At 29.4% G+C, this 16,122-nt stretch overlaps 1 protein-coding gene across 36 annotated transcripts; it reads left to right on the forward strand.

Annotated features, from left to right (window-relative positions):
* Positions 1-204: 204 nt before the first annotated feature.
* LOC112749810 (uncharacterized) lies at positions 205-9,252 on the forward strand. Of its 36 annotated transcripts, none has more exons than XM_072218778.1 (11): positions 206-654; positions 822-972; positions 1,160-1,230; positions 1,943-2,085; positions 2,505-2,579; positions 2,732-2,840; positions 3,155-3,375; positions 3,692-6,602; positions 7,506-8,481; positions 8,598-8,675; positions 8,826-9,199. In XM_072218778.1, exons 9-11 carry the CDS (start codon positions 8,359-8,361, stop codon positions 8,940-8,942), a joined length of 318 nt encoding a protein of 105 aa, XP_072074879.1. In that variant the 5' UTR covers positions 206-654; positions 822-972; positions 1,160-1,230; positions 1,943-2,085; positions 2,505-2,579; positions 2,732-2,840; positions 3,155-3,375; positions 3,692-6,602; positions 7,506-8,358; the 3' UTR covers positions 8,943-9,199. The 36 variants fall into 36 exon arrangements, 33 of the variants coding, with proteins under 33 accessions (XP_072074878.1, XP_072074884.1, XP_072074887.1 ...); XM_072218773.1 differs by having other exon boundaries at positions 207-654; positions 2,708-2,840; XM_072218765.1 differs by having other exon boundaries at positions 211-654; positions 1,943-2,840; positions 3,692-3,991; ... (1 more) ...; positions 6,535-6,602; positions 7,441-8,481.
* The last annotated feature ends 6,870 nt before the right edge of the window (positions 9,253-16,122 follow it).

The raw sequence follows: 16,122 nt of genomic DNA on the forward strand, positions 1-16,122 counted from the left end.
TTCAACCATATATGATGGAGAAATAATATGACTTTAGATAACTTTTTTTTTGTGTATATGTGATGTACAAAATTCTTACTACCTCTATTAAGACATAGGAGTTTAGGATTTTATCTTTTGAATCTATTACTTATATAATGACTGTGGCTCCTGAAGCCATGCGTCACTCTCACATTAATTTGTAATAAAAAATTAAAAACGGAGTAACTCAAAAGCATTTCGTTCTCGCCTTCATCTTCTTTTTCCATTCTCTATCTTTCGTTTGACACTATCCCTCTCCTCTCTATCTCTCTTGAAAACCCTAATCCCTTAATTCCCGTCGTTCTCTCCTTGATTGGCTATTCTCTCCTTCTGGCCTGGATCATTTTTCTCGGTGTTGTGACCTCGATCCTTCCCTCTTCTCAGTGTGACAATCTCTTTCTCTCTCATTTTCTCAATTTCTCTCTTACGGTGTCGCTCTCACTCTCAAACCCAGTTCTCTGTTTGTCGATCATTTTTTGCATTCTATCAGTTTCTGGAGGCATTGTGGAGGCCATGGAGGAAACTATTATAGCCAGTTCGCGACTGAAATGGGAGACCTCAAATGAAGGGCTAGAAAAGTGGGCCGAACACAGCAAAGGTCCTTTAATTCCAAATGTTTGCTCACTAGAACAGGTTAGAGATATCGGGTGTTTAGCCATTGTGTTTTTTAGGAATTTGTTGATATTATTTCAAATAAATGTTAATTACTATTATGTATACTCTGATCTGTTAGTATATGATATGAGAATAAATGTTATTATTTGACACCTGTTTCTGCCACTGCTCTACTGTGCTATTAGGTTAGGATTTAGAGAGATGAGTACCGATTTCTGGGAGAAATTTGTCGGAGTGACCGAAAGATATTTAGCTTTACAAGTTCGATTTCTCTCTTACTTTTGATCCTCAGATCTGATGATGTCGGCTGTGAAGATCTTCGATTAGATCTCGGAGGTTAGTTGGGTTTATCTTGATTTAGGATTTGTCATGTATCTTAGGATTTCTCATGTATCCTATAAATTGTAGGCATTAGATTGAATTTGGGTTTCTAATATGTAATTCATAGCAGTTTTATATAATTTTAATTAATTTTTTGAACTCCATCTTCATGAAGAGAGATTGTTTTTCGATTTTCTGTTAGATGGAAAGGAGAAACAAGAGGATAAAATGAAGAGGGTGCAATAACAGGAGAAACATGTTAAGAGTGTTAAGGTAAGAATCATTGTGTTTCTTTCTCAGAGAATATATTCAGTTAAAATTTATTTATCTTCAGAAGATGAGAAGAATTTGATGAATAATATTCTCTTACCATTATAAATAAGATCTTTTGATAATCATGAACCCTGAAACAACTTTTAATAAAATTTGTAACTTAATAGTGTTATAGACTCTGCTCCTAATTGATTAATTTTTTTTTTTTGGAGATTAAAGAAACATACCTTTGTTGTACATAGATGCATACTTCTTTTAGCTTTGTTAGTTAAAACATGGCTAATTTTTTAGTTCTAACAGCAACTGAAACAGAAGCATGTGGAAAAAAAACACAATGAAAGTGAGACACATAATAAGAGCTATATACAATCCATATGAAAACACTTCAATTGCTCTTCAAATATTCTAGAAATTGTAGGTATTAGATTGAATTTAGTTTTCTAATATGTAATTCATAGTAGCTTTGAATAATTTTGATTCTTTTTCTGAACTCTGTCTTCTTAAAGAGAGATTTTTTTTCGATTTTCTGTTAGGTTCTTCGTTTTTAGTATGCAGTGATTTTATTAGGGTTTGCAATTGTGTTCCTGATTTTCTACTGGAATTTGAGTGTTTTAAATATGAGTTTTGTAATTTTTCGTTGATTTTAATACTAAATTTTCTATAATGTACACTGAACTATTGAGCTATTAATACTCATACACACTTGATTTAGGGTAGGATTTAGGGAGAGGGATGATTTGTGGAAGTGATTGCTGATTGGAATATAGGTCAAATTGAAAAGCTGGATTTGTGGTCATGGAGCTGTCTTTTCACTTTCATGATGGCAATTGTGAGGTGATCCAATAGCTTTGACAGGTTAGTAGGCATTAGATTAATTTAAGTTTTCTAATGATGTATTCATTCATTGGAACCCTTGCTCTATTGGGTCTTCCTTTATTTTTTTTCAATTTGTTGTTAGAAAAAGCTACAGCAATAATAGAAGTATAATGTCTAAAATTATTTTTAGTATTTAAAGTATATAACTATAAGTTCCAGAATCAATTTGGGAATAAGGAAGTTTATTACAGTGCACAAAATGAGTTAAATAAACACTATTATTAGAAACTGTCTCTTTTATATAGGGTTAAAGGTTTTTTTCCTTATTATTTTTGTGTAATTTCTTTTTTCATAGTAAACTAATATTGTGAATTATGAGTGTTCTTCTATTGATTTTTTAAAATTTGTACATCATACTTTGCTTTACTTTTTTTTGTTTATTTATTTTCTTTTAAAAGTTACCGGTATAAGCACATGAGCTCTTGATCTATCAATGTGCTCGAAGCCTACACCCGCCTTAGAAAAGTCGCGAAGTAATCCCTCCTTACCTATTTTCTTCATTTATTTATTCTAATACTTATCTCATTGAATTAATTTATTGATGTGTGTTTTGGTGCGTTGATATGGGGCTTTTGAAATTGAGAATCTGACTGGGCTATAGATGCTTTGTGTGCCATTGTTTAAGAGATACATTTAGAATTCAGAGAGACAGGAATATTTCACTTGGATGGTTCAAATCTTGCTTTGTTCGGAAGGATCTTGGGATAGATGCTACTGGTGTAAATTCTTCTTTTGTACGCCTTCTGAAACTCCTTCATTTCTTATCTTTGGTTTGCCTTAGTCACCAAACAAGAAGATGAAAAATATTTTGGAATTCAAAATTTAGTCCATGAAGGTGATGTTTTTATTAAAGGAAAATTTAGCTACTTTGTTTATAATAATAGCATTTTGTGTAAAGAAATTGAAAATAACTTTGCAGTGAATTTCAATTCTGAATTAACAGAGGCTATAATGTTACTTTAGTTGTTTCAATCTGAAATTTCTGGTATTATACTATCATATGTGTGTATTTGATTTTCTTGGGCCTAACTTTGGGTGGATATCTCAGGCTGCCAGATTGCGTGTTGATGGAGACAGATAATGGGCCTAAAGCTCACCAAAAATACTATCTTCTCCTTCGTGCTCTCCTCGATAGCCCTGTCAATCTTTCTTGCTGAGCAACAAAGATCACTGGTGCGGGCTTCAATAACCTTGGTGAGACATGGAAGGTGGATATCTCAGTCAGCGATCCTCTCCTCTAAGGATGGTCTGGATATCTATCTTTGTCTGGTACTGCATCTTCAATCTTTTTTATTTAGGGTTTCATTTTTTTTTTTTGTGTTTGATTTGGGATTTCGTATGTGTTTGATTTCTCCATGGTTTGAGATATTCATATTGTTTGGCTCATAATGTTTAAAATTCTAACCATGTTTTATTCAGATGGGAGCGAAACCTTTTTTTTTTATTAATAGCTGATTTGTAGTAATATGACCAAGATTGAAAGCGACTTTTGATGTTTCAATATATGAAAATGTGCTTCCATGCTATGGTTGATGCAACATACTTTGTCATGCTTTTTCTAAATTCACTAACATTCCTGTGGTAGTAACTGAATCCGGATGGCCATCGAAAGGTGGATCCAACGAGCCTGATGCAACAATCGACACTGCAAATACTTACAATAGCAATCTAATAAAGCATGTGCTGAACCAAACTGGAACTCCCAAGTATCCTGAAATTGCTGTTAGCACTTGCATTTATGAGCTCTACAACGAGGATATGAAGCTGGGGCCATTGTCTGAGAAGAACTGGGGACTCTTCAATGCAAATGGTGCACCTAAGAAGGGAAAGACTCCTGATTCCTGTCACTTCGATGGAGTGGCTTCTATCTCCACCACGGATCCAAGTATGGTGCTATATGCATTTTTTAGTTTAATTTAGCATTGATTAATTTGGAAATCTCTATAGTTTAAAAGCTCTAATAAAGTTCTTTTATTGTGCACAAATTTTCAATTAGTCTCTATAGCTTAAACATGGATAGTTAACTGCTTATACTGTGCAGAATTTTTATGTCAAAAACACTGACTCCTCATCCGATATATAGGAAACTGATTAGGAAATGTCTGTTCAAATGAACTTGATTAAATGAGTGATGTATTTTTTTTACGAGTGATGCATTTTTATCCACTCATTTTCAGATAGTAAATGAGGTCAACAATTGAGAATAATATTCTTTGTTATGTTCTGTGTCAGTTTCTCTCATTTTTTTTATTTTCTTATCTACTTGATTTTTAGTGCAGAGATGCTCATCATTTATTGAAGTTTTTTTTTCTGTTTTTGGTTATGAATTGTTTATTTTTTCTCGAAAAATATTCTTTTCTCTCTGTCAAGAAATTTTTAACTTTAATAGAAAACCAGATATTTATTTTAGTTTCACTGATGATATCAAATAATTTTTTAATATTTCGATTACTCATGCCATGTTTCTTAATTTTGTGCTTTCTATTTCTCGATTTTTAAAAGGTGACGTCTCTGGTGGCATGAGTTTTGGTGGCCAACAATGGCTTAGATTTGACCAACAAATAAAACGCTGACACGTGATAAGGAATTAAGTCTGGTAGATGTTAACGTTGTGAATCTGGTAATTTATTACCGTGGGGGCAATTTTGGAAAACTAACACAAAAAAATGCTTCTTGTCATTTGTGCCGCTAACAAAAACCAAAAACGGGTAACGAAGATTATCCAAAAAGAATGGAAAAACCAAAACCTGGAGTTTTTGTAATTTTTCCCTTCAAAATTCAAATCACAGCTTGAAGATAATGATAGATATTTCCATAAGAAAATCGTCGAAGAGAAGATACTCGTGGAGGAATTTATCCTCATTGGGCTTCCCGTTCCAAGGGGAGACCGAACAACTTCGCCGGAGTAGAGCTTCAAGGCGTTAGTGTGATTTAGTTTGAAGGGTGCACATCAGATTTGAGAAAGGCCAGTCGCAGAATGTTTTGGGACAGCAGACCTAGCGAGAGCAGAATCATAACCACCAAAGAGGATTGGAACATCAATTCTTGTTATATAGTAGAGTTCTTTATGTTTTGTGATTTATTTTGAAATTTGGGAGAAGGATTTTTTACTATTTAAATTTCTTCAGAAAAATTGGATATTATGGATAGTTAGAGAAGAAAGCTTCATCTGAAGATTATTCGGGTGGGTATGTGGGTTGGGTTATAGGGAGGGGGCATAACTCAAGATCCAAAATAAAAATAATGGAGTGTACAAGAAAGAAAAAAAAAAAGAAATTCCTCTTCAGTATTTCACAGTTTCAACAAATTTACCCTTTAGTTACTTGCCTTTCCTCCGGGTCAAATGACAATTTCTTCTAGTCAACTTCTACCATGTGTCAAATTCACATTAGTTTTTCACTCTTGGCCACCTTAGTCATCCCATTATTACAGTCACCAGAGATGTCACCTTTTTAAAATATATAATTTGATGCCTTTGGAAGAATAAAATACTTTTGTTGTAAAAAGTGAGAAAACCTATAAAATTTGATATGGTTCAATTTCAACTGCTGCTCATTTTGTATCTTGAGAAGTCGTTACCTGTTTCCTTACTATTTTTTATTTTCGTTATTTCTATTTGTCCTTTCATTTTTGTCACAACCAAATTGAGTTTCAAAGTCACCTGTGTGCTTTTTTTTATCCTGTTCTCTTCAAAGTCAAATTTTCCTCGGTTCCTTATTTATATATAACTGTACATAACTCATCACTGAGCTTTTATCCTATAATTATTTCAGCATTATTTATTCTTGGATAGTGATCTAAGTAATTAATTAGTGTTGTTGTTCTGTCTATTTTTTCACCATCTGATTCACATTGGAGCTATTTATCTCTTATATTTCTGATTGATGAATGATGCTCTTTTACACATTTAATTTTAAAGAACTGTTGTGTTAAAACAGTGGTAAATTCTTTCAGAATCGGTGTCATGTAATTTCACTCAGGTTGGTAAGCATTCTATTTTGATTGATTCATTCGTTTATTCCTTTTTTTCATTTCTGTTCGTGTTGTTTGATTTAATTTTTTATTATTTGACACCTATTTCTGCTAATGCTCTACCGTGCTATTAGGTTAGGGTTTAGAGAGATGAGTATCGATTTTTGGGAGAGATTTGTTGGAGGAACCAAAAGATATTTAGTTTTACAAGTTCGATTTCTCTGTTACTTCTGATTCTTAGATCTGATGATGTAGGTGGTGAAGATCTTCGATTAGATCTCGGAAGTTAGTTGGGTTTATCTTGATTTAGGATTTCTCATATATCCTAGAAATTGTAGGCATTAGATTGAATTTGGGTTTCTAATATGTAATTTATAGTAGTTTTGAATAATTTTAATTATTTTTTTGAACTCCATCTTAATGAAGAGAGATTATTTTTCGATTTTCTATTACAAGGAAAAGAGAAACAAGAAGATAACGTGAATAGGGTACAACAACAGGAGGGTCGTGTTAAGCGTGTTAAGGTAAGAATTATTGTGTTTCTTTTTTAGAGAATATATTCAGTTAAAATTTATTTATCTTCAGAAAATGAGAAGAATTTGATGAATAATATCCTCTTATCATTATAAGTAAGATCTTTAAATGATCATGAACTTGAAACAGCTTTTAATAAAATTTGTAACTTAAAAGTGTTATAGACTATGCTCCTAATTGATTAATTTTTCTTTGGAGATTAAAGAAACGTACCTTTATTGTACATAAATGCATACTTCTTTTAGCTTTGTTAGTTAAAACGTAGCTAATTTTTTGGTTCTAGTAGCAATTGAAACAGAAACATGTGGAAAAAAAATACAAAGATCTTGAGACACATAATAAGAACTATATACACTCCATATGAAAATACTTTAATTGCTTTCTGAATATCCTAGAAATTGTAGGCATTAGATTGAATTAGATTTTCTAATATGTAATTCATAGTAACCTTGAATAATTTTGATTCTTTTTCTGAACTCTGTCTTCATGAAGAGAGATTCTTTTTCGATTTTCTGTTAGGTTCTTCGTTTTCAGTATGCAGGAATTTTATTAGGATTTTCAATTGTGTTTCTGATTTCCCACTATGGTTTGCATGTTTCCACGATGATTTCAAACTTATTCGGATAATTTTTGTGTAATTAAATCTGAGTTTTGTAATTTTTCATTGATTTTAATACTAAATTTTCTATAATATACACTGAACTATTGAGCTATTAATACTCATACACACTTGATCTTATTTATTGTTTCATTAGTTATTTTGTTCAATTGTTTTTTATTTCTTTAATCTTTTCGTGGATATGTCTCGACCTTGGTTGTTGGATGAAGTTTTGATCATGGCCCTCCTTCTCCTTCTGTGCTCTCTTTCTTCTATACCCCTCTATTTGTTTTAGAGTAGGGTTTAAGGAGATGGATGATTGTGGGAGTGATTGCTAATTGGAATATGGGTCAAATTGAAAAGCTGGATTTATGGTCATGAAGCTGTCTTTTCGCTTTTATAATGGTAATTGTGAGGTGATCCAATAGTTTCGACAGGTTAGTAGGCATTAGATTGATTTAAATTTTCTAATGATGTATTTATTGGGACACTTGCTCTATTGGGTCTTCCTTTGTTTTCTTCAATTTGCTGTTGAAAAAGCTACAGCAATAATAGAAGTATAATGTCTAAAATTAATTTTAATATTTAAAGTATATAACTATAAATTCGAAAATCAATTCGGAAATAAGAAAGTTTATTACAGTGCACAAAATAAGTTAAATAAACACTATTATGAGAAAATTGTCTCTTTTATATACGGTTAAAGGTTTTTTTTTTCTTAATATCTTTGTGTAATTTCTCTTTTCGTAGTAATCTGATATTGTGAATTATGAGTGTTCTTCTATTGATCTTTTAAAATTTCTACCTGTGTTTGAAAAGAAGTGGGACATGACCATTTTGTGTACACTTGCTTTATTAAAGTGGAAAAAACTGTTGAGGTCAAAAGTGAAAAATTCTGTAAAATTCTCTCTGGTGTGATATCAATTGATGGTTTTCTTAATTTGTATCTTAAAGATACATCATGTGTATCATTACTACTCTTTATTTTGTTCTCTTTCTGTGTCTTTGATTTTTTGGGTTTGATATTCTATTCTTTTTTTTCTGTATATTCAGATACTGATTTTTCTATTCTTCTATTATGAGAATGAACAATTTCACTTGGATGCATCCAATTTTTTGTACAAATTGATAGGGAAAAATTGGTATTTATGGTTGATCCTCAACTCGTTGAGAGTGACACAATATGCCCTGCGTATAATGTTTTTAAAGTTTCTACACATGAGTTTATGTTAAAGCTGATTGAACGTGTTAAGAATCGTGTTTTGAATGCGGTTAGTTTAGTTTCCTCTATTGACTTCCAAGTTATTTTTTAATAAGTGTTTATTTACTTTTTTAGTATTATGCATAACAATGATATTGTCTTTTCTATCAAAACATGTATAATTAGCGTGCTATTATTTCGGCTTCAAATATGGCTTCTATTGAAGACCCTATTTCACATATTTCTGGTTCAGTATTACCTGCTGTAAGTTTTCATCTCTATGTTATATTTCCGACCATTATTCCTTGATATCGCGTTCTTGTAGAACTGGTTCTTTATTGCTTAAATATTTCTTCTTCTTTTTTTAATTTGAGTAAATTTAACAGATTTTATTTTTGTTGTCTTATTTCTTAGCACAAATCTGTTCGTGTGGTGAATGAAATTGTTCGCAACAAGAGATTGGCATCCCATAACGTGATGTACCAAGACCTACAAAGCAAAAACTTGAAGATGCATTTTCTAGGAGTATAAATAAAACTTGGAATGATAATGAGGAGGCATCGTCATCTATGAATATTTAGGATCAGATTCAGTTGTTGCTAATGTGATTTGCCTAGAATGTTCGGTTACAATGTGTGATTTAGTTTCTTTGTATTAAAGATATGGTATTGTAGTTTTCTTGAATTGGGTTGTTGTAAGTTAGCTGGACTTAGGCATTCTGTTAACATTTTACTTGCTGAACTTCTAAATTCAGATGTTTCCTTTTATTTGAGTAACCTACAATTTCAGTTGTAACTTTATTAGTAAAGAGTGGAGTTTATGTTCTAATTAAGAATTTTTAGCATATGACTTGCGGAATTAATGCATGCATTTCTAATAGATGGTTTAGGAGAAACAGCTCTCCCAAAGAATTAAGGTAAATATTTTGTCTTATTCATTTGGTCTTATATCAACTATATCTGATCATTTGTAATTTATTAGAATTTTTTTGAATATCTTTTCTGTATATATGAATTAACTGTTCTTTTTTCCTTGTTATATCGGTATTTGAGTACACTGATTTTAAACTGTTGTTTGTGGTGGAGTTACTGGAATTGATGAAGTTGGTTGTGTTAGGAGACTTACTTGCATTTGAGATCTTAGGTCAATAAATTTGCGACTTGCGTATATGTCTGAATTTTTTTTAAACTTGATATTATTTGTTTTTCTTATAACTAATAACTAATATGAATTTTTTTTGTGTTATTATTACGTCTTACTGATAATATTTTTTAATTTATTAGAAAATCAGATATTTCTTTTAGATTTAATTATGAAACTAAAGTAATTTTTACTCTTTGGATTATTGATGTGATTTTTCTTAATTTTGACTCTTATTTATCTCAATGTTAGAAGATCTAATTTTATGCAGTTGAATAATAATATACTTTTGTTGTAATACGTAAAAAAACCTATAAAATTTTATACGGTTCATTTTCAATTGCTCCTTTCCTTAAATTTTAATGCGATCAAAGAATTTTTTTATATACATAAATTATATTGGTTTTGGTTCTTATTTATGTTTATCTTTTGAATTGTGTTGTTTATATTTTTAAGTTGTATTTGTTGTTGCATAATTTATAAAATTGAACAAGATACAATGTTCTGTGGATCTCTATAGCCAATTCTAAGACGTGCTCATCAAAATTAATATTTTGAAAAGCAACTATACTTATGCAAACTATGAAGAGTTAGGAAAAAATACTTATGTATTGAGTAATGATAGAGTAAATAAATCTGTTACATTTAGTTAAGAATTGAACAACAAAAATACTTTTTATTAACGTAATAAAAAGTGACAATCCAAAAAGACTGAAAAAAACAAATCTAAAACACAAAACATAAATTTTCAACCCATGCATTGCACAGATTTTCTGTTAGTACCTATATATTTTAGGAAGAAATACATATCATATGGTTATTTATGCAAATATCTCTATTAAGAATATATTATATTATTAATATATGCATGTCCTGTGTCTGACAATTTTTTAGAATTTGCGTGTTGCCGTGTTGCGTGTCATATCGTATCTCATGTCTGTGTCCGTATTTGTCCTTCATAGCTTTTTGTTAATTTTTTATTGTTTATATTAGGATGATTTATCTTAATAAAATGATTAAAAATTAAATTACACACATATCCTTTTTAAAATTTGGTTACACGTGTTTATAATAAACTTCTTTTGTTTTTAGTTGCATATATTTTTTTTTTTTGGAAATAAAGTTGTATATTGCTTAGGATTTAAATATGAGTTCATTGATTTTATTTCAAGTCTAATTGAAAATTATCTTAAATATGCTGATTAAAATATTTAATATAAAGTTTTTATTGAAATTTAAATAGTTAATCTTTTTAATATATTTATTAAAAAGAATTTAATTTTTTATCAACTATTAGATTAATTATAAAAATTTGAGTTGATTTAGTGATTAACTTACTATTGCGTTTAAATAAATGTTGGAGTCTCAAATTCTATTTTGTACATGCTTCAAAATATCTTTCGATTTGGTAAGTTAAGGACTAATTTGTCGCAAATTGAAATTTTTGTTTAAAAATTTATTGTTAGCTAATAAATTTCTGTATACACAAGATGGAATTTGAATTCTTGACATTTATTTAAATGGACTAATGAACTAATTATTAGACTAACTTAATTTATATTTCTCTTCTTTCCTTGATTCCTTCCATGGAATTTTTGGTTTAATACGACATTATTCGGCCTCGAACTACATTGTCGCCTTTTAATTGCTTCTGTGATGATCTAAAATCCCATGACCAATAAATAAATATCTGAAATCCGTATTTTATACTTAACGAAATTTGTTATAAAGTATTAAATAAAAACAATATCATCATTCATCCACCCTCCACGCTTGATTTGTTTAAGTGGCTTTGCGAAACTTCGCCATTGAGAAGATGGAGTGCCTTGCGTCATTCACAAACTTCACCAAACAAATTATAATTTGTTTATACATATTTTTGTCATTTTCTCTTCATAAGAAGAATAAATCTGTAACCTTTTTTTTGGTGAACGTAAATGTGTAATGTTTATTTTTGTGTCCCTACCTCTTTGTCACACTCACAGGGCTCCTTCACGTTTCCGAATTGGTGGATTCTTAATTTAAATTTGGGCCTTTTATAGTTACTCTACATTGGCCAATCCAATGAACTTTGGGCCAAGTTAGTATCTCAATTTTGTATTAAATTATGGGCCTCATCACTGAATGGGCATTGAAAGGTAATTTGCATTAATACCTTACCTTTTTTTTTTTTTGACAGGGATTAATACCTTACCTTATAATTTACACAAAATACTAATTGGGTAATTCTATTTCGGATCATCCTCTTCATAAAAAAAAAAAAAGAGAATTGAGAAATAATAATTTAATCATCATTGAATTAAAATAGTATAGCTCATGGCATCGGAACGTTTGGACCATTAAATGGTCCCATAATAAAATATATTTTTTAAGTTTTTTAATAATATTTAATTTTAATTATAAATTAATTTTTTATATATTATTTAATTATAAAATTTATTTTTTATTTTATAAATTATTATTTTATCATTCATCTATCATGTCTATTAATAATCAAAAACTAAAACAATAACAAATTAGATCTTTCATTAATTGTAATAAATATTTTGTAATTTTAATCGATTGTAATTTTATCATTGATCTTGGATTGGAAAAATCGTGTTTGTTAGAAATTTAATCAATTGGATGCACAAACCAATCGATTGAATTTTTTACGGCATGTGGAGTTTTTTTGTTCAATCGATTGGTCGTATTATCCAGTCGATTGAAATCATCAAAGCAATTTGAGAAATACATAGATACATGGGAATAAACCGTATTTAATATATTTAACAAGAATTTTTTTCATTATAAATAAAAATATTATTCTTTTTTCAATAAAAATAAGACTTATTTATGTGTACTCCTATAATGGTTGTCATTGTTTATGGTGAAGATTAATAATGAGTTAGCCATTTTTTTAGCATTTGAAGTAAAGTTAGCTTTGCTCTGCATAAAAAAATTCATTTGAAAGATTAAAGTTGAAAAATTGGATTTTGAAAAATAATAATTTTTTTATTTTATTTCAGAAAAAAATCCATTACTAAAAGATAAAAAAAAATATTTTTCACTACACAATCAATTACATGAATAAAGAATCGAAACAAAAAATTACAAAACTAGAGACTAATCTCAATTTTATAATCAAAACAATGAATTGTTTTCTAAACACTACAGTGAAAAAATCGATTGGATCTCTATCGCCAACCGTGATTATCAATTAATGATGAATAAATATTGGATATTAAAAAGATGGATAAACAACAGAGAAAATTGGATATTAAGTAGATGGATAAACAATGAACAAAAACAATGAAAAATTGATAATCAATCATATTGATAAACGATTCTAATGGTAGCATTGAATAATTGTTGATAGATTATTCACCAATTTATAATCTTAATATTAAAGGAAAGATAAGATTAGAGTATCTAAATCAAAATAAAAACTTAAAAATTGAATATAGAATTTTAAAGATAAGATAGATTAATAATAAAATAATAATTTATAATCACAAGCAGAACAATTTAGAGAAGCGTAACGTATTGCACAATTCAATCGATTGGGTAACACAACCAATCGATTGAATTGTGAAAATCTATATTGCTTTAAAGACTTAAATCGATTGGGTAATATGACCAATCGATTGAATAAGAAAAACTCCACATGCCTTGTAAAATTCAATCGATTGTGTATCAATTTCAATCAATTGAAGTTTGAAAAACCTGAATTTCAATCGATTAATTTGTACATTCAATCAATTGAATTTCTAACAATATGATCAATTAAAATTATAAAATATTTATTACGATTAATAAAAGATCTAATTTATTATTATTTTAATTTTTTATTATTAATAAATAAATAGATAAATAATAAAATAATAATTTATAAAATAAAAAATAAATTTTATAATTAAATAATATATAAAAAATTAATTTATAATTAAAATTAAATAAAAACTATTTAACAATTATTAAAAAATTTAAAAAACATATTTTGTTATGAACCAAATCCAAACTTTATAGGGCTATCAAATCTTTTGCCAACTCATATATGATAAAGATTAATTATTTTTCTACTATTTCACAAACAGTAGTGTTTTGTAGTTTCACAACACTTATTAAGATTACAAACATTACATAGTAATTAACTATCTTACAATGAACAAGATATGCATTCTGGCAGGCTAATTTATTTTATTTAATTAATAATTTTGACTGGAATAACTCCGAATGGATCTTTCTTTCTAAGGGCATTTCCTCCAATAACATCCTCCATGTTCATTTCTTTAGGTTTCATACCATTTTCAAGCTTCCAATCAAAAGTATTAAAATCAAGAGAGGGAGATCGTAGGAGCATTATGGGTTAGAATAGGAGGGTGCGTATTTTTTGTGGGCGTAAAAAACAAATTTTATTTACAGTAGAAAAACAACCACACAAACCCTTATCTCTTTTCTACAGACACACGCCGTGCTTCTCTACGACAGCCGCACACCGCCGCATGTTGCACCCCTTTATTCGTCAGCTGCATGCCGCGTCCTTCTCTCCTAAAGCCAACCGATGCGCATCCAACTGCCGACGGTCGCCGCACGTCGCTGCTGTTGCTACCCGCCACCGCGACTTGTGACATAATGGACAGCGAAAAAGAATGATGCCGTTTCGGATGTTTCTTTCTTTTTTATATTTTATATTTTTTTGGTTTTGGATATTTTTTAAATAATTTTAAATGTTTTTGTTTAAATTTAAAATTTTTTTTAATTGTTTCGGATGTTTTATTTTGTTAGGTGTTGAAATTTCGAAAATGATTTTGGATAATTCTTTTTTTTTATTGTTTTTTTTTGTTAGGTTTTAGATTTTTTTTATTAGAAATTTTTATAATAATTTTTAAAATAATTTTAAAATTTTTAAAATTATTTTAGATTTTTTAAAATTATCTTAAATTTTTTATTTTGAATATTTTTTTTATTAGATTTTGAATATTTTTTATGTTAATTCACGTTTCTTTCAAAAATAAAAAATATAAAAAAACTCAAGTTTATTGGTCATCTACCCTAATGCATAAATACATACATCATAGTATCATATGTTGGAATAAATTAATTTTTGTTAACCCAGATGATTTATATTGAATCACCAAAAATATATTATAATGCGGAAGCGTACTTGAAATTGATGGAAAGACTCAGTTTTGTGGTTCTTTCGATCTTCCTCAACTAAAATCTTCTGTATCTCTAGGCAGCTGAATTGTGACTCTTTTGATGGGAAAAGAGCAACAAAAGCGGCTTTGGTATTTTGGGGACCGAAACCCTTAAGGCCTATTTATATTTGAGTATGACACCCATTAAACCCTAAAACCCAAATAAAATAGTATCTAAAGTCCAAAAGATAATATATCTAAAATCCAAAAGATAATTTATCTAAAGAACAAAAGATAATATCCGATTTTATTCTCATTTAATTCCAAATCAAAAGTAATAATGACTTATTCAATTTAGCATTTATAACAATAAATGAGATCACCTTTATATAAGTCATTTAATTTGAAATAGCATAATTTGTGACTATAATTAATATATGTATTGCCCACAAATAAATTAGGAAAATAAATAATTTCCTAACAATCTCCCACCTAGGCTATACATATATTCTTTCCTGATATAATCACATCTTATAAACTTTATGGCGCATCTGAATGTTATTTCTCTCATTACTTTAACAATCTGGTCCGTCTCATACATTAGGTATGGAACTACCGCAACTTTTATCACATTAATGTCGTGACTAAACCACAACAATCACCATCCTAATGTACTTAACGACATAGATCAAATTTGGATGAGTAATATGGAAAATACATGCCAAGTGATCTCATGCATGTCTATTTCCAGCTGGTCCAACTTTAAAGCTTTATTGAGATCAAACACAATACAAATATTGCAAAATGAACATTTCACATAACATGAAATAAACCATTAACTTAATTCTGCAGAAAAATAATTTAATTATCTGTCATAGGACATATAGCATAAAATAAACTCCCACTAAACCAAGGCATCACAAATATTGACACACATCCGAGCAGTGTGCTCATAAAAAACTTTAGGGATCGATTCCTTGGTTAATGAGTCTGCTAGCATATACTCTGTTCCTATATGTCCTATGAAAATCTATTTTTCTTAAACCTTCTCCTTGACAACTAAGAACTTGATATCTGTATGCTTCGATTTTGTCAAGCTCTTATTGTTATTGGAGTATAGTACTGCTGACTTATTATCACAAAATATCTTTAATGACCTTTCAATGTCATCTACTATACGAAGCTCAGTGACAAAGTTTCGCAACCATATGCCATGAAATCGGAATGAGAGTACCTAATGATCTCCAAATTTTCTGATCTCCGATAAATAAGCATGTAATCATTTGTTCTCTTTAGACAACGCATTACGCATTTAACAGCTATCCAATGATCATGCCCGGATTGCTCAAGTATTTACCCAATATTCCCACTATAAATGATATATCGGGATGTGTGCAGACTTGAGCATACATTAAAATTCCTAGTACTGATGAATAAGGTTTATCATGCAT

The sequence above is a fragment of the Arachis hypogaea genome, chromosome 15 (assembly GCF_003086295.3).
Source record: "Arachis hypogaea cultivar Tifrunner chromosome 15, arahy.Tifrunner.gnm2.J5K5, whole genome shotgun sequence".
Classification (NCBI taxonomy): domain Eukaryota; kingdom Viridiplantae; phylum Streptophyta; class Magnoliopsida; order Fabales; family Fabaceae; genus Arachis; species Arachis hypogaea.